Here is a 24,869-nt window from a genome sequence, read left to right as displayed (position 1 = left end):
GAGATGCTGCCCACTCCAGCCGCTAAATACTGACTCGTCAATCAAAACCTCATACTTAGGAGTGTCTATTCCATTCTAAATTGAGCTTTTTTGGTTGGTCTGAGTAAAAAAGCAGCCGCTTTGTCTTCAATTTCATAAAATGTTGCTCCAAAATTACAGTGCCATTCATATTAAAAGTCTCTATGTTGAAAAAATATAACCAGTTATCTCTAAAACGACTGCCTGCTTTGTAAGACCAGTGACAAATGTGAAACATGACATGGCATGGTACAAATGAATTATGAGTGCGTGAGTGAACGGCAATGAATCTCTCAGTTACCTGAGACTCTTAATTCACCTCCGCTACCACTAGATGTCGCTGGTTAGCACGGTGAACATTGGGATAGGGAAGTCTGAATTGTGTCTCAGTAACTGTAGTGGACTATCACAGCTACTTACATCCCCTGCTGAGCTGGGGCTGGGTGAGGGTGAATGTGATGGAAGGGTGAGTGAGAGGGCAGGGGAGAATGGGCTGCCCGTGGTGGGCCGCTGTAGGTCTGGGGAGGTAGAATGATGGCTGCTGGTGGTTGGGGGGAGGGGCCCCCGCTCCACAATACTGCAGTTTTTAGAAAGGCGACCTGGGTGAGATGAAACAAAGGACAAACAAAACAGAAAAGAAAAGAAAAAGAAAATGAAAAGGAAGGGAAGAAAAAACATTGGTGTAGCATACCTCTGACAAGCTGTCCTCATTGGCTAGGGTAGCAGGAAGGAGCGGGTGGGGGTGGTGCGATGGTGGTCGGGAGGGAAAGAGCAACGTTAGATTCACAAAAGGAAGCATTGCATGCTGGGTAACAACACATTCTGCAAAAGCTGGCCTCTGATCAGCTGATAAAGGCAGACGGCTTTACATTTAGGCAGATGGGGATAAGAAATGCCAATAACAAAGAAGGATCAGAGGGCAATGATTCAAAGAAGCTTATCAGGCATCAACAAGCTTATTTTCATCTACAGCTAACACAGATGCTGTCAAATGTTAAGACGAGCTTTTAAGTGAATATGCAGCATCATAAATCAAGAGATATTGCGCATTTAGCATATACCATAAGATGGAAACTGTTATCATTTACTCACTGTTATTTCGAAGAATCCCTCAATTTTTTTGTCCATACATTGAAACTTAATAAGTCCAATGTTGTTTAAGACCTGTCTGACTTTCATTATATGGACAAAAACAATTGAACAATTCTTTAAAATATCTTTGCAAGTCAAACATGTTTGGAACAACTTGATAAGGTTGACTAAATTAAACGAAACTACCCCTTTAATATTTGACTGGCTATATCAAAAGTATCAAGAGATAAATTTGGTCAACTGCAATGCTGCCTTTTGAGTTTTTGTACTTGAGTTTGGCCAATACTAGTGCTAATGGTACACTAACGATGCAGTATTGTCGCACCTTTAAGATGTGCACAACTCTCCTAATTGTAAATCTATAAAGTAGGCTGTGAACATTGTCTGAGTCTTTTACTAATGTATACACTTTTACAGCAGCCTGAAGACAGTCATTATCCCACTTAACACACTGCAGGGTCATTTCTTTCTGCCTCACACATACACTCCAGGGCCACTCCACAGCAGAGTGCCTGTAAGCACATTACATAATCAAACAGTCATTACTGCTGAATGTGTGCTTGTGTGAGACAGAGAGAGACTGACTGATGGGAGTAAAGCAGAGTGGATCAGTTCAGGATGAGAGGTGTAGAAAACGGGCTTAAAGCACTGAATAATAACTGGCTAGTAATTTTTAGAGCAATAAAACTAGACAATTCAATGTGGTTGTTAAGTCACATTTCACAGATATGAATAATATCAGTGTTGTGAAAACTCATTTGCATTTAGATTTCAACCTGAAACATTTAAATTTGGCTTTTTACATTGTCTGACGAAACATGTCTTTTTGACCTTCAAATTAAATGCTCAGCCCTTTTCTTACAATCTACTGCAAACTTCCATGCAGGTCTGGCTCCAATCCAATCAACAACCAATGTATATATTATAAGTCTCTGCCCTAGTTTTTAATTTTCGATAATCTTTTACACTTGAATATGTGTTAAAATATAGAAGAAGAAATTATCTGTTGCCACATCATTTAAACTGCGACATTAATGTCAGTGGCACAAATGGTGGAAGACAAGTCAAATCCCTAAAGTATGAGTGAAAGCAACAGTGATGCTTGCCTTAGCAAACACCTCTAACAACCTGTGATGTCTATACTTTAATTTTGGCAAGCAGAGTATCTAATATATGCACAGAAAGACAGCGTAATTGGCTGAACTCACCTATCTTCCTGCTAGACTGGTTTATGGAACTCAGATATGACACTGAGCTCTTCTTCCGCTGAAACACACAGAAGCATGGATATGTAAATAAAAAAATGGTTTATTCCATTGGATTTTTCCAATGAGTTGAAACTGAACTCTTTTTTAATAGATAGTTCACCCAAAAATGAAAATGACTCCATAATCTACTCACCCTCAAGCCATCATAGCTGTATATGATTTTCTTGTTTCAGACGAATATATTCTGAGTTATATTAAAAAAATGTCCTGGCTCTTGCAAGCTTTATAATGGCTGTTGAGATTTTGAAGTCCAATAAAATGCATCCATCCATCATAAAAAGTACTCCACATGGCTCCAGGGAGTTAATAAAGGCCCTCTGAAGCAAATTGATGTGTTTGTGTAATAAAAATATTCATTATTAAAGCTTTATAAAGCATAATCTTAATGTTCATTCACAAGAAAGTGGCGTTCCAGCAGGTGATGCAGGACGTAATTGTAGCGTAAACCACAGTGAAAATATGATCCAAGAAACAAGTTTTGTTTACAGCAAAGAAAAAAAAAGTCTCCTCTTGGCTTGTAACGAAATCCTCTGACATTTTTCTATACAAATCCTCATTCTGTACTTCTAATTCGTGACCCATGTTTTGTTTTGCTCTCTCCACGTCCGTCACCGGCGCTTACTCTAAGTCCTACATCATACACTGGAACGCCACTCTCTCGTAAACGTGCGTACGACAGTTAGCAGAAGTTAGAGATTATGGTTTATAAAGTTTTAAATATGGATATTTTCCTGACACAAATGCATCAATTTGTTTCAAAATGCGATTTTAAAGCCCCCAGAGCCATATGAAGTACTTTTTATGATGGATGCATGCACTTTATAATAGCAGTGAATGGCTGGTGAGATTTTGAAGTCCAATAAAGTGCATTCATCCATCATAAAAAGTGCTCCACATGGCCCTCTAAATCAAACTGATGCATTTGTATAAGAAAAATATCTATATTTAAAACTTAAAACACAATCTAGTACTTCTTTTATATATATATAATTTTTCTTACATAAACGCATTCACTAACAGAAGATTATATTAACCACTCAGAGCCATGAGGAGTACATTGTATGATGGATGGATGCACTTTATTGGAGTTCAAAATCTCAACAGCCATTCACTGCCATTATACAGCTTGAAACAGCCAGGGTATTTTTAATATAACTCTGACTGTATTTGTCTGATATTGGAAAGTCATACACACCTAGGATGGCTTGAGGGTGAGTAAATCATGGGGTAATTTTAATTTTTAGGTGGGCTATTTCTGTAATGTGTGTGTGTGTGTGTGTGTGTTTGTTACCTCTGGTTCAAACATGGCTCCGCTGTATATTGGATTTGCTGTTGTTCGTCTCTTGCGTTCTTGACGCCTGCTTTGAATTTCTACACAAATAAAAGCGGGAAAGGTCAATACACTTGCATGCACATAAACAAACCCACACACAGACTCATTTCTTTCTCCTGACCTTCTAAATAGTCGCGCGTGACCAGTCCCAGAGACAACATGAAAGCCAGTTTCTGTGGAAAGAACGTGTGTCATTATCTAAGTAATCATCATAATTTACATCACCATACTTCTTATTATCGTCATTATAAACTGTGATGAAAACATAAATGTATTTTACCAGAGGACTCTCCTGATGTTTGGAGGAAGGAGTGTGTGTGTTGGTGGGGGCAGGTGAAGATGGCGTATCTAAAGACAGTGGAGGTGAAGTGTGTGTAGGCGTGTCTGGAGAGATGAGCAATGAAGTCTTTGGCTCTGTCCCATATTCCACTGCGGGTATCTGAAGCAGAAACAAAGAAGCATTTATACAAAAACTACAGTTTATTTAACAGTTTGCAGTTTTTTAAATGTTTCTGAAAGAAGTCTCTTATGCTCACTAAAACTGCAAACATACCATAAAAAGTTTATTGTTGTGAAATATTACAACAATTTAAAATAACTCTTTTCTATTTGAATATATTTTAAAATGTAATTTATTACTGTGATGGCAATTACAGTCTTCAGTGTCACATGATACTTTAGAAATCAGTCTAGTATGCTAATTTGGTGCGTAAGAAACAATTCTAATTGTCATCAATTATCAAAGTCAATGAAAAAATTAATCTAATTAATAAATGTAAATTCAATTAGCTGCTGAATACAAAGTATTCTTTAAAAAAAAGCAACATTAGAAAGAGACAGACTAAGATGGCTTCTGAGTGAACTGACTTTCCTTAAAGAAATGTGCTAATGAATGTTTAAACCCAAATACATTAAGTGTGAATTTCCCTTACCGTGTTGTCAGAGCTTGGGCTGTTGTGAGGTAACTGCTGTGTGTGTGTCTGCACAGACAGCTGCGTGTGTGTAGATGGGGAGATCAGGATGCTTGTGTTGTTCGAGCTGTTGGGGCAGGGCAGGCCATTGAGGATACGCATCTGCTGGACGTGACCAGAGGAAGGAAGGGCAGTGCTCAGTAACACCGGTGACTGTAAGGTGTGCACAGAAACCTGACCAGCAGCTGGAGACAAAGATACTGGAGGTTTTGGCCTGACCTGCTCACACACACAGGAAAAAGAAAATAATTATTTGTGGAATGACTGGAGAAAATGAAAAGTGGACAAAAAGCAGTAAAAAAAAAAAAATAATAAAATAAAAAAAATGACAGAGGTATCAGAAAAGCAATGCTTAACTCAGCAGTTTAACACAGCAGCTCTTTCACATCAAGATTTCAGTCTTACAGAAAGACGTTCCCTACATTACTATTCCACAATACCACTAACACAAGCTCCACTCAAACATAACTTAAAGTTGTCTATTTATTGACTCATTTTATAATATGTGACCCTGGACCACAAAACCAGTCTTAAGTAGCACAAGTATATTTGTAGCAATAGCCAACAATACATTGTATGGGTCAGAATTATCTATTTTTTTATTATTATTATGCTAAAAATCATTAGGATATTAAGAAAGGATCATGTTCAGTGAAGATATTTTGTAAATTTCCTACCATAAATATATAAAAACTTAATTTTTGATTATTAATATGCATTGCTAAGAACTTCATTTGGACAACTTTAAACTTGAAACTTTTTTTTTGCACCCTCATTTTCCAGATGTGTAAATCTCAATTTTAAAAAATGGACCCCCTTATGACTAGTTTTGTGGTCCAGGGTCATATATTATAATGAATTTAAATAAATCAATGTTTAATTATTTGTTATATTGAATAATGCATCTATCAAGTTCTGAATAAAAAGAGAAATAAAACAAAACTAAAAATAAAACTTTTCATTACTTAACATATGAAGCATTTTTTAATAAATTTCCAGCTAAAATGATTATATGTGATCCTGGACCACAAAACCAGTCATAAGGGTCATTTTTTTTTTCAAAATTGAGACTTATGCATCAACTGAACGCTGAATAAATAAGCTTTTCATTGACGTATGGTTTGGATAGGACAATATTTGGCCGAGATAGGAAAATCTGGAAAAATCAAAATATTGTGAAAATCGCCTTTAAAGTTGTCCAAATGAAGTTCTTAGCAATGCATATTACTAATTAAAAAATAGGTTTTGATATATTTACAGTAGGAAATTTACAAAATATCTTCATGGAACATGATCTGTACTTAATATCCTAAGGATTTTTGTCATAAAAGAAAAGTCCATAATTTTGACTCATACAATGTATTTTTGGCTATTGCTACAAATATACCGGTGTTACTTAAAACTGGTTTTGTGGTCCAGGGTCACATATTATACAAATTACTATATTTCTTTGTGATATTTACTACCTAAAGTTTGAGGTCAGTAAGATTTTTAATGAATATTTTTAAAGATATTTATAATGTTAAAACATTTTTTTTTTAAATAAAAGCTGTGGTTTTAAACTATTTATCAAATAAATAAAATGGAATCATGTGACACTGAAGACTGGAGTAATGACTGCTGAATATTCAGCTTTTCCATTAAAGAAATAAATTACATTTTCATATAAAAATATATATATTTTAATTAATATTTGACCAGTTTTTGATCAAACAAATGCATCCTTGGTAGGCATAAGTGACTTCTTTCAAAAACATTTTTAAAAATTCTTACTGACCCCAAACTTGTATACCACTATGTAATATAAAACGCAGGATTTATACAAACCAAACCTAGCATATATGCACACGCACACACACACACCCACACACAATATATACAACAGAGAATACAACAGCACAGAATACTACTGGAAAGAGATCAGGGTTAAGGATCAATTTACAGTAGGGTCAAAAGCAACAGCCAAAGCAGGGATTGTAAATGTCATCACTATGCAAGCACAAATAAATTAAATCCAGAGCAAGAAAAACAAGGTGGAGCATAAAGAAAATATCACACAGAAAAGTAACACCTGCGGTTGAAAAAAAAAAAACCTAAGACACATAGATGCACACTAACACTCAGCAGTGAGGGTTTTCACTAGTCCAGCCAGGCATTAGGGTGTGAAGGGTTTCTATGGAAACAAACCTGCGGTAGAGTGGCTAGCCGAGTTGTCTGTCTGGTTGGTGGGACAAACTGAGGAACTTTGATTGGTTGGGAGGCAGCTTGCACCTGTGACAAGACCGCCCATTTAGACACCCTTACTTCACTAACCTGTCCAACACACATCCTACAACAAATAACTTTAACTATTTAAAAGGATAGTTCACCCAAAAATGAAAATTATGTCATCAATTACTCACCCTCATGTTGTTCTAAACTCATAATACCTTCATCCATCTTCAAAACACAAATTAAGATATTTTTGATTAAATCTAAGAGCTTTCTAACCCTGCATATACAACGTAACTGACACGTTTAAGACCAAGAAAGGTAGTAAGGACATCGTTAAAATAGTCCAAGTGGTTCAACCTTAATGTTACGAAGCTACACGAAAAAAATAACAACTTAATTCAACAATTGCTTCTAAGACCAACACAGAAGAAAATAAATTGTTGAATAAAGTCATTATTTGAATTTTTTTGCACACAAAAAGTATTCTTGTAGCTTCATAAAATTACAGTTGAACCACTGATGTCACGTGGACTATTTTAACGATGTCCTTGCTACCGTTTCAGAAGCGTTGCTGTTTATGCAGGGTCAGAATGCTCTTCATCCAAAGTTTCTTGATTTGTGTTTTGAAGTGGAATAAAGGTCTTACGGGTTTGAAACTATATGAGGGTAAGTAATTAATGACAGAATTTTAATTTTTTGATGAGCTATCCCTTTAAGCCAGCGGTTCTCAATCCTGGTCCTGGGGGACCCCTGCTCTGCACATTTTGCATGTCTCCCTTATTTAACACACCTGATTGAGATCATCAGCTCATTAAGAGAGAGATCCATGAACTGAACTAAGGAGCTGATGATTTCAATCCGGTGTGTTAAATAAGGGAGACATGCAAAATGTGCAGAGCAGGGGTCCTCCAGGACTAGGATTGAGAACCACTGCTTTAAGCCACAAATAGAGGCAGACGCAATAGAACAATTGTGTCTAAAACCTAAAAGAACCAGCCCTGAGCTCTTGGGATCTAAATTAAATCAGACAGCCTGAAATTGCCTCCCAACTCACATATAGTTTGCAAAACAAGTGGGAATAAGAAAACAAAACTCTTTTTGTTCTATAACAAAATAGTCAAAGCAGCTCGAGAAATACTTACAACAACGGTGCTATTGGGTATGATTCGCACTGGCTCTGCTCCCTGATTGGTTGTTTGGATGACCGGTTGGAAGTTTACTGGAGACTTCTGAGGATCTGAGCTAGGAGGGCTTGCCAGGAGTGTGTTGCCAAGGGTTGTAACCACGGTGATAGTAGGTGCTGGTGTCATGATGATAGGTGAGGTGGGCGTGGCAGCTCTCAGCACCAGAGGTAGAGTCTTTGAAGCAATGACAGGGGCCACAGAGCTCTACAGGGTCACAAACACAGACACTGTGTTTTTATATATTTTTTATTTTATAGGTCAGGTCTTCTTACAGAATATTCTGGCCACTCTTCTAATAAAAAAAGCCACTGAGATAATATAACCAAAGCTACTGTGAGTATAACTGCCATTTTTGCCTTAAAGGATTAGTTTCCAAATTTCCTAATAATTTACTTACCCTTATGTCATCCAAGATGTTCATGTCTTTCTTTCTTTAGTTGCAAAGAAACGTCTCAGGTTACGTATGTAACCCTGGTTCCCTGAGGGAACGAGACACTGCGTCATCAACGCTTTGGGGAATGCCATTGGCGAACCACGCTCTGAATCAGTCTACAACCAATAGAACGACGGGAGTGACGTCACTGGCGCGGTGACGTAAGCGACCAGGAAGTATATAAGCACGTGCGTTTCAAACCGGCGTCAGCTCCCAGGAATAAAGCGATGCGCGGCAGGAATGCGGAAATTATGGTCCATGACGCAGTGTCTCGTTCCCTCAGGGAACCAGGGTTACATACGTAACCTGAGACGTTCCCTTTCGGGAACTCACACTGCGTCATCAACGCTTTGGGGAACGATATGCCAACTTCCCCATAATTCCAAATTCCTGCCCAGTGGTGTTTGTCTGGGAAGGGAAAGGAAAGAAGCGTTGGGTCTGGTGGATCAGGCCAGAACAACCTCTCTGTCTGGGGAACCAGCCCAGAACAAGAGGACAGTGCCAGGAGATACTCATATCTGCTGGAGCACTGAAGGTTCTCCGCCTGGGAAAACTGCCAGGACGCGAGAAATATTACACCTCTGTCCGGAAAAATTTTGCCAGAGCAAGAGGGAATGGCATATACCTCGGCCCTCGGGCTCACGAGGAAGTACTCCGCCTGGGAAACTGCCAGGACGCGAGCGGGAAACATCTCTGCCTGGGGAGACCCCAGTGCAAGAGGAAGAATGATGTGTACCTCGGCCCTCAGGCGCACGAGGAGAAGTAGTCCAAACTCTGTCTGGGGAACAGCCAGCACGAGAGGGACTAGATTGGCTCCGCCTGGAAATTTTGCCAGGACGCGAGTGAAATTACATCTCTGCCTGGGAAGCTCCCAGCGAAGAGGGATATGATCCGCCTCGGCCCTCGGGCACACGAGGAGAGAGTCCACCTCTGTCTGGGGACCAGCCAGACGTAGGGGGACAGGTAGTGTCTGGGAATTGCCAGAACACTAGGTTGCTCCGCCTGGAAGATTGCCAGGACGCGAGCGGAATTACATCTCTGCCTGGGACGCACCCAGCGAAGAGGGAATATAAACCTCGGCCCTCAAGCCTACGAGGTTTGGGTCATGCACCCTAGTCTGGTCACCAGCCAGAGAGGGAGACATTCTCCTCGGCCCTCAGGCACACGAGGAGAAATTAGTCCTTTGTCGGGGCGTACCTGGAACAAGAGGGGACACAAGTAGCGCCTGGAAACCTTGGCCAGGACGCTGGAATGGCTCCGCCTGGAAAACTGCCAGGACGCGAGTGGAATTACATCTCTGCCTGGGAGCACCCAGTGCAAGAGGAAGCATCTACCTCGGCCCTCAGGCTCACGAGGGATAACGTAGCTGTCAGGTTAGGACAGAAGAGCCCGGAGTGGCTCGTAGGTCTAACTCGTAGAACCTAACAAAGGTCAAGGGGGTGGACCAACCCGCTGCATTGCAGATGTCCTGAATAGGGACACCTGCTCGCAGAGCTTTCGAGGCTGCCACGCATCGAGTTGAGTGAGCCTTGACGCCCATCGGTGATGGGAGGCCAGAGGACTCATATGCAGTAGATATGGCATCCACGATCCATCTACTGATAGTAGGCTTTGTTGCAGGGAGGCCCCTCTTAGGGGGACCATAACAAACAAATAATTGCTCTGACTTTCGCCACAGGGCAGCTCTGTGGACGTATGTGTCCAGTGCTCGCACTGGACACATACAGTTATACTTCTGATGGTCGCTCTCCACGAATGGAGGGGGGTAAAAGGCCTGTAGGATGACTGGCTGTGGTACTGCTGTCGGGACCTTCGGTACATACCCATCTCTAGGGTAGAGGAACGCTTTGGCCAAACCGGGCGCAAAGTCGATATAGGAAGGGGCCACTGAAAGGGCCTGAAGGTCTCCTACTCTCCTCAGAGAAGTAAGAGCCAACAGCAACGCCGTCTTAATTGTAAGGAAGCGATCTGAAATCTCCTCTATAGGCTCAAATGGGGGCCGAGAGAGGGCTTCGAGCACCACAGCGAGGTCCCACGAGGGGATTCTAGGTGTCACCCGAGGCCTCAACCTGCACCGCGAGTGCACCGAGTTAGCTGACTGGTCTCCTGAGGGCCCCGAGGAAGAATGGGCACCATATGATGTGGTGGACCCCATTTTCCCCCGAGAGGGGCTGCCCTCAACGGCCCTGAGCCACAACCGTCAGGGCCATTTAGCCGAGGACTTCTTTGACTGCAGCACGACCCTCAGGTCGGGCCTCGTCTTAGAAGCCCCCGACTTAGAACGTTGCTGACCCCGCCCCCTTGATCTGTCAGGAGGGGTGCGGGTAGCAACGCTCGCTTTTTGCGCCTCGCGGCGTGAGGAGCTGGTACGTGGTTTGGGCTGCTCCCGTCCAGCAGCCTCAGAAGAATAGACACGGCGAGGGAGGTATTGTTGGAATGCAGCTGTTTGTCTGCGAGCCTCCTGATATCTGTTGACGACCGCCTCGACCGAGTCGCCAAACAGACCAGGAGACTGCAGCGGGGCGTCCAGCAGAAGGGCCCTGTCTTTCTCTTTCATGTCAGACAGGGACAAACATAAGTGTCTCTCCGCAACCACCAGGGCTGCCATAGACCGCCCAACAGCACGGGCGGTCTCCTTGGTGGCGCGGAGAGCCAGATCTGCTGTACGCCTCAGCTCAGAAACATTCACCTCCCTGCCGTCATCTAAATCTTTTAGCAGGTCAGCCTGGTATGCCTGCAAAACGGACATTGTATGCAGACATGAACCAGCCTGACCCGCTGCCACGTACCCCTTGCCCAACAAGCTTGATGTAACTTTAAGTGGCTTGGTGGGCAAGGATGGAGCCTTCAAAGATGATGCCGTGGCGGGTGACAGATAGCTCGCAAGCGTCTGTTCTACCCTCGGCATCATCTTGTAGCCGTGTTCCTCCACCCCTCCCACGTTACCATAGTAACCGGAGGAGGGGGTGAAAACACGAGCTGAAAATGGTTTCTCCCATGATCTCGACAGCTCACTGTGGAGATCAGGGAAAAACGGAAGGCTCCGCCCTGGAGGTGGTCTGTGTGTCCGCAGAAAGCGCTCATCTAATTTGCTTTTCTGCGGCTCATGAGTTTGCTCGGCGGGCCAGTTGATGTTAAGCCTGGCCACCGCATGAGTTACCACCTCCAGGAGCTCCTCAAACTGCGGGGATTTAGCAAGCGGTTGGGGGATGTCAACACTCTCTACATCAACCTCCTCGGAGGAAGATAAGAGAAGTGCTGACGCCTCCTCCCGGGGGGAAGAAACCGCAGCGCGGGCTTCCGCATCCAGGAGAAGGTCAACCGATCCGCCAGGTGAGGAGGGAGATAGGGGATCACCCGTCTCCATTCCCTCTAGCAGATCGAGCTGCGAACCCCACGAGTGCAGCTGCCGCTCCGCCTCGGCGGAAGCGGGGCCAGACCCGCGAGGAACGCTGGTGAAGGCTCCCTCCTCGAAGAGAGCCCTCCGGGAATGGAGCAGCCGCAGTGGAAGTAGATCACACTGCGGACAGCCAGCCCCCTCGAGGGCTGACTGAGCGTGCTCCGCTCCTAAGCAGAAAACACACAGACTGTGTGTATCCCCACCAACGATGAATCGCTGGCAGGGAGGAACACACTGTCTGTGTGACTGCTGAACCGCTTTGCTAAATACAAATTTCTTTCCCCTTTTGGCAGACATTGCTCAAACAAAAGCTGTGCAAACTGGCACAAAAAACAGCAATGAAAACCAGACAGACAGACCAACATAGAGCGCTTCGCTGAATGACAAATGCTGACGCCGGTTTGAAACGCACGTGCTTATATACTTCCTGGTCGCTTACGTCACCGCACCGGTGACGTCACTCCCGTCGTTCTATTGGTTGTAGACTGATTCAGAGCGTGGTTCGCCAATGGCATTCTCCAAAGCGTTGATGATGCAGTGTGAGTTCCCGAAAGGGAACTAAGGTTTTTGAGGAAAACATTCCAGGACTTTTCTCGATATAGTGGACTTCAACGGAAGCCAATGAGCTGAAGTTCCCTGATAGCACACATACATCACAGAGACGTCTATCTGACATCTGCATTTACATCTGCAAGACATAGTGTTTGCTCATCTTAACAGACATCTTGCAGATGTACATGTGCTATCAGGGTTTAAAAGCAGCTTCAAAGCCGAGGAATAAGGGTCTTATCTAGTAAAATGTTCTGTCATTTTCCAAAAAAAGATACAAGATTAATTTATATATGTTTAACCACAAATGCTTGTCTTGCACTAGCTGAACTTCACACATTTCATAGTCATATTGTAAAGGTCTCTTGTGATGTAGGTGTACTGACCCAGTTTTTACAAAGCGAACATGCAAAGAAAGTCAAACGTCCATTGCAAAAAAAGGTAAAACAATGTCAGATGATTTTGTAGTTGAAGGAGAAAATGAGATGAGAAAATTAGCTCTTCGCCATACTGTACCTTGTTGATCTGAAGTATACAGACTAACTAAGAACTAACTGTGCATGACCTTTCCAATGTCATTATGTAATGTGTGAAATCATAGATGCACCTTTTTTTGTTGTTAAAGTACATAATTTATATTTTTTAATGACAGATTGTTTTGCTAGATAAGACCCTTATTCCTCAGATGGGATTGTGTAGAGCCCTTTGAAGCTGCATTAAAACTGCAATTTGGACCTTCAACCCATTGGCCACCATTGAAGTCCACTATATGGAGAAAAATCCTGGAATGTTTCCCTCAAATAATTTCTTTTCAACTGAAGTAAGAAAGACATGAACATCTTGGATGATGTGGGGGTGAGTAAATTATCATGAAAATGTTATTCTGGAAGTGAACTAATCCTTTAATGACATATCTAAAAAGACAGCTGACATAAGTCAGAGCTTTTAGTATTTTTAGCAAATATTAAGTAAGTAAATATTCAGTCTTCTCTAGTGATCAGTTAGTAAGTATTTTTGAATCTGACTGAAAAAACAGTTTGATTATTTCAGGTCTACACCAATTCATTCTGACTGGGTTTCATCTGATCGATTGATTGATCGATTACATTAAAGTTGAGCCATCAGTGTGATTATTTGGATGTGTGTAAATGTCACCATTAAGTCTCAAGAACAAGATCAGTTTGATTCATGAATGAATAATTCAGGCCTTAAAACAACCAATTCAAAGAAACTTCTCTCATTGACTTTCATGAATATGCCAAAGAGAGTTAGGGCAGATGTCAAGTGGATAACAAAAAGAAACTTTTAGCCAATTCTTCACACAACGCTATAATATGGCTTCAGGAGTCTAATGGACTACTTTTATGGTGCCTCTGTTTGAAGGTTGAAATCCTCAGTGCTTAGCCTTATGGAAAAGTAACATTTCTCAGAATGATATTTCTATATGGACCATTTTTATAATACTTTTACAATGCGTTTTTGTCATTTTGGAGCTTGCCAGCTCATGTCTTCATTTCTTTTTTTGTTTCCAGACATATGGGTTTTGAACAGCATGAGAGAATTTTAAGTTTTGTGTGAACCAATCATTTAAATGTTCAGCAAAGACAAAGTATTGTCTTTAGAGGGGTCCCGTATGGAGTCCTACTGTACCTGACAAAGTGAAGTATTGCTTCTTCTGTGTTGTGTGGGTACCTGTGGAGTAGTGAGGCTGGCAGCAGGCAGAGGCGTCTGTGTCTGTGCTATGAGCAAGGTAGACGTTTGCCCATCGGCTTGTAGTGTCTGCAGCTTCATATCTTCCTGTTTCACCAGTAGATCTCTCCTTAACTGCTCCACCACCTTTTTCTGAGGGAGAAAGAGAGAACAAACGCCTGTTCATTTTTTGTGTGTTCTGTCACTCGTACCTGCAATGAAGTCTCTCTTACTCACACCCTCTCTTTCTGCCTGCTGTTGATAAGAGAGTTTGTGATGTTGGATTTTGGCCCATTTGCACTGACAGCAAGAGGGAACATGGAGTCCCTACAGCTGAACATCACTCTCTCTTTGTCTCTTTCTCTCTCAGGCAGGGGGCCAACAGTATTCTGCCTTCAAAAACATCTTAAAAGTGCTTTTCTTAAAAAATGGATTATGGCATAACAGGAACATTTAGCAGTAATATATTACCATTTGCATCAACTGTGACTATGAACTATGTCCAGTATGCACCTGAAAGGAATGCTTCTTTAAATCATGCGTAACCTCAGTAATTAAGGAAAGATATATTGAGGTAATGCGAAAACTGTGTATAAAACACATTCTTATTTCATTAAGAATATCTTAATGTGTGTTCCGAAGATGAACAAAGGTCTTAAGGGTTTGTAACAACATGAGAGTGAGTAAATAATGACTTAATCATTTCATTTTGTGGTGAACTATCCCTTTGAGTGTCTAAACAATGACAAATGGATGAATATTTGTTAGGAAACACCATTAATTTTACATTTTTAAGTTCTGCTAATAGAACAGTAATCTGTCTTTAAAGGTTAAAATGTTCATCTATTCATATTTATAATACCATCAAATCTATTCTTTTTTGAAGGATTCCCACATAAGAACTAAACCATTAGCATTTACAAGAATACACTGAGCCCTACATTTACACTCTTATGAAAAACATCCTCAAAATAGATGCTTTAGCGATCAGGTTCTTTACAAATTACCAATCATTTTACAGTGAACGGAACAGGAATGGAAGTCGTATGTAGAAGAATACAAAATAAACAACCTGCATACTTACACACTTACTGAGCTCAGTTATAACTGCAAATAAAAACTTAAATGAGAGAGAAAAAAGAATGTGATTGTAAATGGTGGACATGATCATTCCTCACATACTCCAAATGCAATTTATTTGAAGCCATTCACTGTCTGTGTTACAGTTTGGCATCAAAAAACTTGCAAATACACACATACACATGAGCATGTGCACACAAAGCAACATGGACCCATAACAATCATCAAGTGAGGACAGGAGGGAGATATCAAAACTTTCAGATGGCTGTAAGAGTGCCTGGCTTTACTCAACACAGCCTACAAATGTGCAATACAGCTTGTTTGTGTTCGGCTCAGTATGTGTTGATTCTGCAACCAGTGAAGACAGAGTGACAGATACATTAATGAATATGAACACAACCCCCCCAGCACAGTCCTCTCACTGATTACAGCTTTAACAGGCTCCCTCCACCATCTGTTAGACTCACACACTCCTAGATCTGGGAGAATTCCACCGGACACCGAATGTGTGTGAAGCGCACTTTATTAAACAGCGCTGCAGGCTGGTACATTTCTGAATGCTTTAAGACAGTCACAGTGATTATAGGGCTGACCTTGTGTTTCTTTCATTCCTTTTTCTCCGCAGAATGATCTCAGGTGTGTGTTTTTTCTCTTGTTGATGGCAGCCGCTCTGTTCTATTACTTTATAAAGCTTTGAGATACTAATTAAAATTCCTCTCAGCTGCCTGCAGTCTACAACGCATCTTTTCTCCATCTCCTCCACAGAACTTTGGGTTCTGTACAGTAAGCTCGAGCGAAGGACAGTACGCCACGTATCCATCCCCAGACATTAATCATCAGTTATTGAAATGTCAAATACAAGAGGGGAGAATAGATTTGTGTGTGTGTGAGTGTGCGTTGGCAAATTGTTCATTTGCCAACACAAAACCACAGCGCACAAATCACACCACAAATGTTCAGCACAATACAACACAAAACAATGCCATGATGCAACACAGGTTTCATAACCTAACGAGATCGCCTCGGTTTCTCGGGACACGAGGAGATCAAGACTTTCAGACCCCAAGTAATTGAACTGATCAAGACACACGTGTAGCTCATGGAGAACACTGATACGGCAGCAGGTGTTCTCTCGGAGAGCAGCTCTCACCTGCCGCTCACTCAGCGCTGTGATCTTGGCCTGCAGGTCACGGAGCTGCAGCTTCAGATCTGCATTCTGTACAAAGAACAGACACACTCCTCCCTGATACACTAGTCCAGCGGCCGGTATACCAGAGCGTATCGATCAAACAGTAACGGAAATGTTCAGTGAGGGAGACGCACCTGTGGATCTTGCTTCATCTGGCTCACGAGTTTCTGCAAGAAGGAGAGAGAGAAAGTTTTAGCATTCTCATGAGTGGGAAATGCATGCCGATGCAGTGACCTCTCCAGGACAGCGAGGGTACTGCAGCTGCAACAATTACACTCTCCATCCATATGGTGTGTGGGGAGGGCGGTGGGGTACCTGATGGATCTGGATTTCCACTTTGAGTGCTTCCTGTAAATTTTGCAGTTCCATCATCGATCTCTTCTTCCCAAAATCCAACACAGCTGCCTGGCGCGTAAGAGGAAGAGAGGAGATATTCTTTCATTAATTGAGATGTTATTGAATGACTAGGAATAAAAAAGAAGTAGGAGAGCTTTTTGTGGTCTCACAGTGTGCATGACTGTGCCATGACAGATCTGTTAGTGTGCTAGTGCGAGTGTGTGTAAATCTGCTCAGTGTGAGTAGGATATATCTCTGTGTACTGATTCAATCAGAACTACTCTCATCAAATCCTGCCTGAACACCACGGATCAAACTGAACAGCACTCTTTTTGCACATACACAATCCTGTTCTCTCCCTCTGTCATTCTTCTTTGGGGGAAAATGATGCTGATGCATGCATTAACTGTTTCCGTCTCTCCCTGACTCTGAGAGTCTGTTGTAAAGTAAGCTCTTCAGAACTGTGTAACTGAGTAGTAATTGCACTGTGCTGTCCAGGAGAACATTTTAATTAATTAGCTAGCCAATGAAACACCATAAAGCTGACCATCCCAGTTGTGTCAGAATGTGTGCACCCCCCTTAGGACAATGGTTTATTCTATACCTTCCCAACGTCTGCCGTCTTGAACACCATCCAACTGGCAGAGTGGGGGGTGGAGCTGGAATAGACAAGAGAGGATGGTAAGGAGCACACACACATTTACACACAGCAGCAGAGCTCTGGTGAGTGACAAATCTACATCAGAACATTTTCCAAGATATATGAAGTGCAAGCTTTATGGAAAAAAGATTTGGGCTGCTTGTAAAGCTCGCAGATTCAATCTCAATTTGAGAGGACACGTACATTGGAGGATTACTGGAAAAGAAAACAATGCATCTTTATTTGCTGAAGTTACTTAAAGGGATAGTTCAGCCAAAAAAATGAAACTCTGTTTTCATTTTTGAGTGAACCATTTCAAATCAAGGTTCCTGAAATGGAAGAACTACAAAAAAAGCTCTAAAAAGCATGTATCTCAGTAGCTAGTACAATGTCAGCATATTTATAGAAACACAACACAGTCCCTTGAAGACAAGTCAGTTCACTTGGCAGCCACACTGGTAACACCACTCGGCAGCTATTTCCAGCTTTATTATCTTGTTAGGAAATGCCAAAATCTATATTTCTATAACATAATTTAAATCAGGAATAAAATCAGAAATTGTGCTTATTAAGTCTTACCAAAATAAGTACATTATATACTAAATGAACAGGCAATTGGCTTATTAAAGGGTTAGTTCACCCAAAAATATAAATTCTGTCATTAATTACTTACTCTTATGTAGTTCCAAACAACTAAGACCATCGTTCATCTTTAGAACACAAATTAAGATATTTTTGATGAAATTTGACAGCTTTCTGACCCAGATAGCAACACAACTACTACTTTCAAGGCCCAGAAAGATAGTAAGGACATCGATAAAATACTCCATGTGACATCAGTGGTTCAACCGCAGTTTTATGAAGCTACAAGAATACATTTTGTGAAAAGAAAACAAAAATAATAATTTTATTTAACAATTTCTGTCATTCTTCGACTTACATTCACGAGAGTACCATAACACATGCACACATGTATTCACATAGCTTCATAAAATTAAGGTTGAACCACTGTCACATGGACTATTTTCCTTGCTTCCTTTCTGGGCCTTGAAGATGGTTGTTGCGTTGCTGTCTATGCAGGGTCAGAAAGATTTTTGATTTCATCAAAAATGACTTAATTTGTGTTCTGAAGATGAACATAGGTCTTACGAGTTCGGAACGACATGGGGGTGAGTAATTAATGACAGAATTTTCATTTTTGGTGAACTATTCCTTTAAACAGTCACCACGTTAAAAATTGAATGTTACATGTACAAGTAGACTTTCTTTACATCTTTGGAGTTGTATTCAGTGCAAATTCACTCACTTTCTGCTTTTTCTGGTTTGTTTGAGCTGTTATTTTTTGTTCTCTGTACTTGTGTGTCACAGAATCAGTCTCTGTCTCTGCCACAGATCATCACTCTCTTCTCATTGGAATGAAAGCAGAGACTACCAGATGGGCACTCCACACACTAAGAGCTTCTCACTCATCTACAGAGTGGCACCCTCTATCTGTAGTTGCACCAGTCACTGATGTATCTGCCTCAGGACACTATTTAAGCAAAGGAATATAAAAAAATGATTATTATGAACCTTACAAACCCACAGAAAGTAGATTATATTTTTTTCCATAAAGCACATCAGTTCCTGCATTATAAGTGTCCACCGCAGAACAGCAGAGCAAAAGAGGGCAATTTTCGGGGACTTCTGTGTTGAGTAAGGGCAAACAGCCAAAGTGATCATAACACACACACACACACACACACACACACACACACACACACACTACATCTGCCTGATCAGACTGGCATACCAAACCCTCACCTGTTGGCTCAGTAAACAAGCTGAAGTACAAGTAATTCAGAACTACTGCTTAGAGAAAAGGAACACGACACACCCTTTCTCATTCGCCGTCCTATGCTTGCACTCAAACCTAATCAAATTTAATTAAACTTTTAAGGCCTCCACGCAAAGTAGTGTTCCTTCACATGTGTAACTGCTTAATTACCAGTTAATTCACTCATTTATGCACAGCAGGCTATATGTTTCATTTCATAAGCTGATGATGAAGGTGAACAGATGCTTACATTTTTGTTCTGGAATACTTAAATAACATGCATTAATAAAGTGCTGCACGTATGATGTACAGTCAAACTGAAATTTCTTCAGACACCTTTAACATTATTACAGTGCAACATTATCAGTTTATTTGCTAAAGTTTCAAAAATGGAAATGAAATATGACAAGAACTCAAGAAAACTGTGTCAGAACAAATTCATATTGATAATGTCAGATAACTTTGATAGAAAAGTATGTAATGAATACTTTGTTGATCAATTACCAAACAATGCTTAATTTTGTTCAGTCCGTGGTGTAAAAAGGCTACATTAGCAATTAAAGAAAAAACACTGGTCAGGTAAAGCAAAACATGCTCAGGTCAAAGTGGTTGGTCACAAAATTTTATCACTGTAGTCCACTGTATGAAGAATTTTTGGGTGTAATATGTCACTGTTTACTTTATTTTGGTATCCTTACTTACATAAATGAACTACAGCGTCCTGCTCCCACTAGTAAAAAAATATAAAAAAATATATCTGGTGTCTGAATAATTTTTGGTTGACTGTATATTTTTAGGCCAAAACCAGGAAGCATTTTAGCATTTTTGCACTTCCGGTTCAATCGTCCTGAAGTAAATGGATTTATAGTGCTCTTGGGCACAAGCTAAAGATATTTTCCCATTTTATTCGATGACAAAAAAACTGCTTTGTGATGTTTTTGAAGGTTGTGTTTGTCTTGAAATAGGCAGTTTCTAAATGGGACTACAGAGGTTGTCAGGACAGATAAACTCATATTCATTAGTCCTCCTTCACAGCCTCAATTTCACAGCTTGTTTATAATCACTCTACTGCAAACTATTTAAACTCAGACTTTCAGGGAATTTATTTATTTATTTATTTATCTTTAAATAAAGACTAAAAGAGTCAGAAGCTTAATGCTATGAAAAGTCATGCGACTGTGTTGTAGTTTCTTTATAGAAATGTTTAGCTTTTTTCTTTTACAATTGTATTTAGACTTTAAAATTCATAAGTTTTTTAATGTTGTCAGAAGAGCCAGGGTGATGCTAACTTCTGGGTTGGCCTACAAAAATACATTATCACTGCAGAACTCTTTTAATACAGCAGAAATATTAAAAACAAAATGGAGATGGTGTGAAAAGGGATGTTGGATTCGCAAATTGTCATGGCGTGACATAGAAAGCTGGTTAGATGCCTCATGTTGAAACGTACATGTTTTAAAGAAGATGCTCTTCCTCAACTTTCATTCAGGACTCCATAAGGAAGTCTTTGTAACCTTTGCATCACTTCATCAATTAGTCCATCTGTTTATAAGCCAACTCTTCAGAAGATCCATTCTCCATGGACGCTGGAGCTTATCCAAGTGTCTTGAGACACTGGAATAATGTTTAAGAAATAACATTTACTTATTAATTACAAATTCAGGGCATTTTAGCTGAAACCCCCCCCCCCCCCACAAAACATTCATGTTTGTACTATATTCGACATGGTCACCTTATTGCTAAGAGCACGAGCATATATTTCATGTATATGAATATACTTTGTGAGTATCTATGACATGTTTAATCCTTAAACGGGTTGTGTTTCCTGGGGGAAACAGACATTTGAGAGGTTGGGGGGAGGGCAGTGAGTGTGTGGGCCTGACGTCTAAAAAAAATACTGAAAAGGGGGCCCTGAAACCACTCAGGTCAAGTGACTTGGTACGAAAAAAAAAAGAACTCTGGCATTCACTCAACCATCTTATGTTAAAGTTACATTATGGCAGCATGCAGTGAGACCTTGAGGTAAACGCTGATATCTTTTACGTTATTTACACAACTGTCTATACGTAACTGTAAAAGTAAAAATAAAATCAGTATTTCAAAAAAAGCTAATGCACTGGAAAATATAAATGTGAATTAATTCACTGCTAAATAAACGAAGAAACGTCAAGTAATACAAGTGTTTCACTGGATGAATTGGGTGAAAAAATCATCGCATAAAAAAGCAGGTGGAGAGAAAAAAAAATGGCTGTACAGTCAACATAGTTGATAATGGAAGAGCACAGCCACACATGCATAAAACATGACAAAACTGAAGAGAAGAGAAACCTGTATTCTTTAATAACTTGGTACACGCAGCAATTTCAAGCTTTAAAAAAAAAGATGATCAAAAACAGGGTGTGATTTTGACGAGCAACCATACTGTTTGACGGCTATACAGTACCTAATCACCAAAACAGCACGAATACAAAAAAGACACACAATCTTGTGAAACACTGAGAGAGTAAGAAAGGAGCTCTTGACGGCCCGGTCGTTAAAGCGGACCGAGCGCCATCTGAAAGCTTGAGAAAGGTCATCATCATCATCAGCATCATTAGCGTTCCAGCGCATCCACACCGGAAACAGCACCATCACTTTATATACTCACACAATCACACATCAAACTCGCTACACAGGGCCTACAACTTTCCTCCACCGTATCAGAGAACAGATTTAAGGAGACTTTATTACAGCGAGCTCGCGTTTGTGCTGATATGTCAAGGCGTGGTGCCGAGAACACGAACTGGGGAAAAAAAATCTTTCATGATCACACGTCTTGTCGCCCTAGCGGCTCTTAACAATAATAGTAGCTCAACACCGCGCAAGCTGGTCGAGCTCAACACATCAAGAGTACAGATACACACACTTTATCATGTTTATTGCTCGAGATCTCGTCCATCGCTCTTGAGAATGTAAACGTAAGCGCAAAGTGCATTTATAATGGCATCCCATGACTGTTTCACGGCATGGTGTGAAAACTACGGCACGCTGTGGAATCACATTTTCATCCATATTAGAGCAATTCTACTATCCAAGTGTCGTTTACAAGGTGTTTCGGTGCCATTCGAGGCGTTATTGTGTGACGGCTGTAAGTTATAACGTTTCGTTGACTGCAGCTGCACTCTCTCTCCTGCAACTCCTACAATAAAGAGAAATGAACAAAACCCCCCTGCGCTGGCTCTGCGCTTTCACATCCACTCCAATCACTAGCAACATAATCACATAAAGAACGCGAAAAGAGTTTCAAGACACCGCTTCCAAAAGTTCACAAAATGAAGATGAAAAAAACCGAGGTGCACTTACCCTTGTACACACTCCTCCAGCAGTCAAACCCCGATCTTCATACACTTACACACACACTCACCAATTATTTAAATATATATCTACAAACAGCCGAGCATTTCACCACTAAAACCCAATCCCGCGGATGAATTTACTCCCTTTTGCGCCCTAAAGTTTTGTCCAGTGCAGCAAAAGGAATCTTCGCTTTGTTCGCTTGATTTTTAACCAAAAATACATAAAAAGACAGAAACTGATATACAAAACAAGAACTCTTCTTCCATCCCATTCACCCCCAGCTTGTGCGCTCGGCGTATCAATGCGCGCAGAAGAGAGATAATGGGACAGCAAAACCATGCCGTTTAACGCACAAAATAACTCGTCCAACTGAACGCATTATTCGTCACGTTGGAAATTATTTTAATATTGTCGCAAACCGGGCCGAAAGAATTACTACCGAGCGCGAAAGAACACTTAGAAGAAGAGAACTAGTTTATGTACCGGTGCGGCGAATTTATTTCACTTTGCCTAAGGAACGGTTGTAGTGCGCCCCCCATTGCCTAGGGAAAAGCCCCGGATGTAAACTCAGTGAAACTCATGTTGAGTGAAGTTACAATAATGTGAATCCAGCGTGGGCCAGAGATATTGCTAGGACAACAGGAACGAGATTTGCTCACGTATTCAATAAAACGACGGTATTTACTGTAGTTGTTTTATGTCTTATTCATGATAATACCGCGTAAAGCCACCAGAGCTAAACGCTCACATTGCGATAAACACAAAAGTGTTTGAATAATTCATTTCGAAAGCAATTTATTTCCAGTAATATTGCTTGTATGTCATGTAGTAACTGTCTTGTACAAATGTTCTGCTATATATTACACAATGTATGTCCAATATAATACATTTCCCACTGCCTACATCCTATCGGTTAATGTAATGTGTCTTTTTATATAAAAGTGATTAGTAAATGCAAACTATTTTACCCACCATTAGGCCTACTTCACTTTATTTATTTGTCAATACAGCCAGAAATGTTGTGACCAGTTTTCTAGTGGCAGCCATCATGTGAAGTGAACGGTAGGGGGAGACAGAGTGCTGTGTTTGTGAGCGATCGATCCTGCTCTCTCAGCACCGTTTTCTTTTCTAGGCCTTTGCCTCCTAAACTGGTCCACACTCTCTGTCATCAGCACCACTGAGTCATCGCAGTTCGCTTTGAATTATCACTCCACATAAAAAGAACAAGAAGTACAAGCCTCAACATTTTTACATCCACTTAATAATGAAATGCAGAACAGAAGAGTGACATCACTGTCGAGACAGTTCAAACATAACATGCTGAAGCAGTTGAAATAATATATCAGAGAAGAACTTTTTTTTTTTTTTACAGATGGATGAAAATGCAAACAAAAAGAGCTGAAAATCTAACAATCTCTGATGTTTCTCTGTTTCTTTTCCTAGCACTGGTTTGGAGGCACAATGAGTGTAGCATCGATCATTTATCAAAAGCACAAATTTTCCAGAAGCGAGGTCAGTGAAAGTAGTTGTTTACTATTTTGGAATATGCATGCGTACTGATTGATTGCATTTACTTTACATAGACATTCCTAGAAGACTCTTTCTTACCAAAGTGCACAAATAGCTAGGAATACACAGGTCCTTGACCTTACTATCCATCACACAGCAGTGCATGATGGCAGCCATCAGAATCCTCAGTAGCTTCTGCTATTTATCTTTTTTTTTTATTTCATCTAACACAATGAAAGATCAGCTGGCAGTCAGTGACTCATCCTCTTCAGCTCTTGTGTCATTGGACCTCATTGAGCTGTTTCCTCTCTGGCTGATTGTGATTGGCAGTTGCGTCTGTGATCTTTGTGAAAGACATTGATAAAGTATAAAAATGGATTTTTCCACAGCACCTCCAGACTAATCCGAGGTGACTGAATTAATCAAGACTCCATTTATCCCGGAAGTCCCATGCTGCCAGAGACTGAGTCAGACTTTCTTTTTGTCAACATGTGTTTACATAAAGTAAAGAGCAAAGGAGACTCTTAGAGTTAATGAAAGGACACATGATAAGGTGCTTAGCGTCTCAATCTAAAACAGTGTATTTTACGCAGTCATTATGCAGTTGATGCATGACAACCTAACAAACAAAATACTGAAGCACATGATCAATATAGGTCAGTCACAACAGAGACATTACAATTCAGCTTCTTTCTAACAGCTGTAATGTTATATCTATTTATGATCGAACTATATCTATAGTTTTATTGCTGTTATATACTGCACTGCATAGTATTAGTATTGTATAGACAGTGTTGGGAAGGTTACTTTGG

At 40.8% G+C, this 24,869-nt stretch overlaps 1 protein-coding gene across 2 annotated transcripts in view; it reads right to left on the bottom strand.

Annotated features, from left to right (window-relative positions):
• The window catches only part of phf21aa (PHD finger protein 21Aa), a 30,741-nt gene extending 7,941 nt beyond the window's left edge, over positions 1 to 22,800 (bottom strand). Inside the window, exons 1-14 of one of the 2 annotated variants that reach the window (XM_073836015.1) lie at positions 22,555 to 22,800; positions 17,361 to 17,415; positions 16,736 to 16,825; positions 16,555 to 16,587; positions 16,382 to 16,447; positions 14,155 to 14,304; positions 8,039 to 8,284; positions 6,870 to 6,953; positions 4,644 to 4,901; positions 3,992 to 4,150; positions 3,833 to 3,884; positions 3,670 to 3,749; positions 2,319 to 2,376; positions 710 to 732 (exon numbers count right to left, since the gene is read on the bottom strand). In XM_073836015.1, the coding sequence (XP_073692116.1) occupies positions 710 to 732; positions 2,319 to 2,376; positions 3,670 to 3,749; positions 3,833 to 3,884; positions 3,992 to 4,150; positions 4,644 to 4,901; positions 6,870 to 6,953; positions 8,039 to 8,284; positions 14,155 to 14,304; positions 16,382 to 16,447; positions 16,555 to 16,587; positions 16,736 to 16,825; positions 17,361 to 17,390 (1,329 nt within the window). In that variant the 5' untranslated portion in view covers positions 17,391 to 17,415; positions 22,555 to 22,800. The remainder of the gene's footprint in view (positions 1 to 709; positions 733 to 2,318; positions 2,377 to 3,669; positions 3,750 to 3,832; positions 3,885 to 3,991; positions 4,151 to 4,643; positions 4,902 to 6,869; positions 6,954 to 8,038; positions 8,285 to 14,154; positions 14,305 to 16,381; positions 16,448 to 16,554; positions 16,588 to 16,735; positions 16,826 to 17,360; positions 17,416 to 22,554) is intronic. The other variant, XM_073836016.1, reaches the window with a different exon arrangement.
• Positions 22,801 to 24,869: the final 2,069 nt, after the last annotated feature.

The sequence above is a fragment of the Garra rufa genome, chromosome 3 (genome assembly GCF_049309525.1).
Source record: "Garra rufa chromosome 3, GarRuf1.0, whole genome shotgun sequence".
Lineage (NCBI taxonomy): Eukaryota > Metazoa > Chordata > Actinopteri > Cypriniformes > Cyprinidae > Garra > Garra rufa.
The sequence above is the reverse complement of the archived record's forward strand: the minus strand, read 5'-3'. Positions and strand labels throughout refer to the sequence as shown.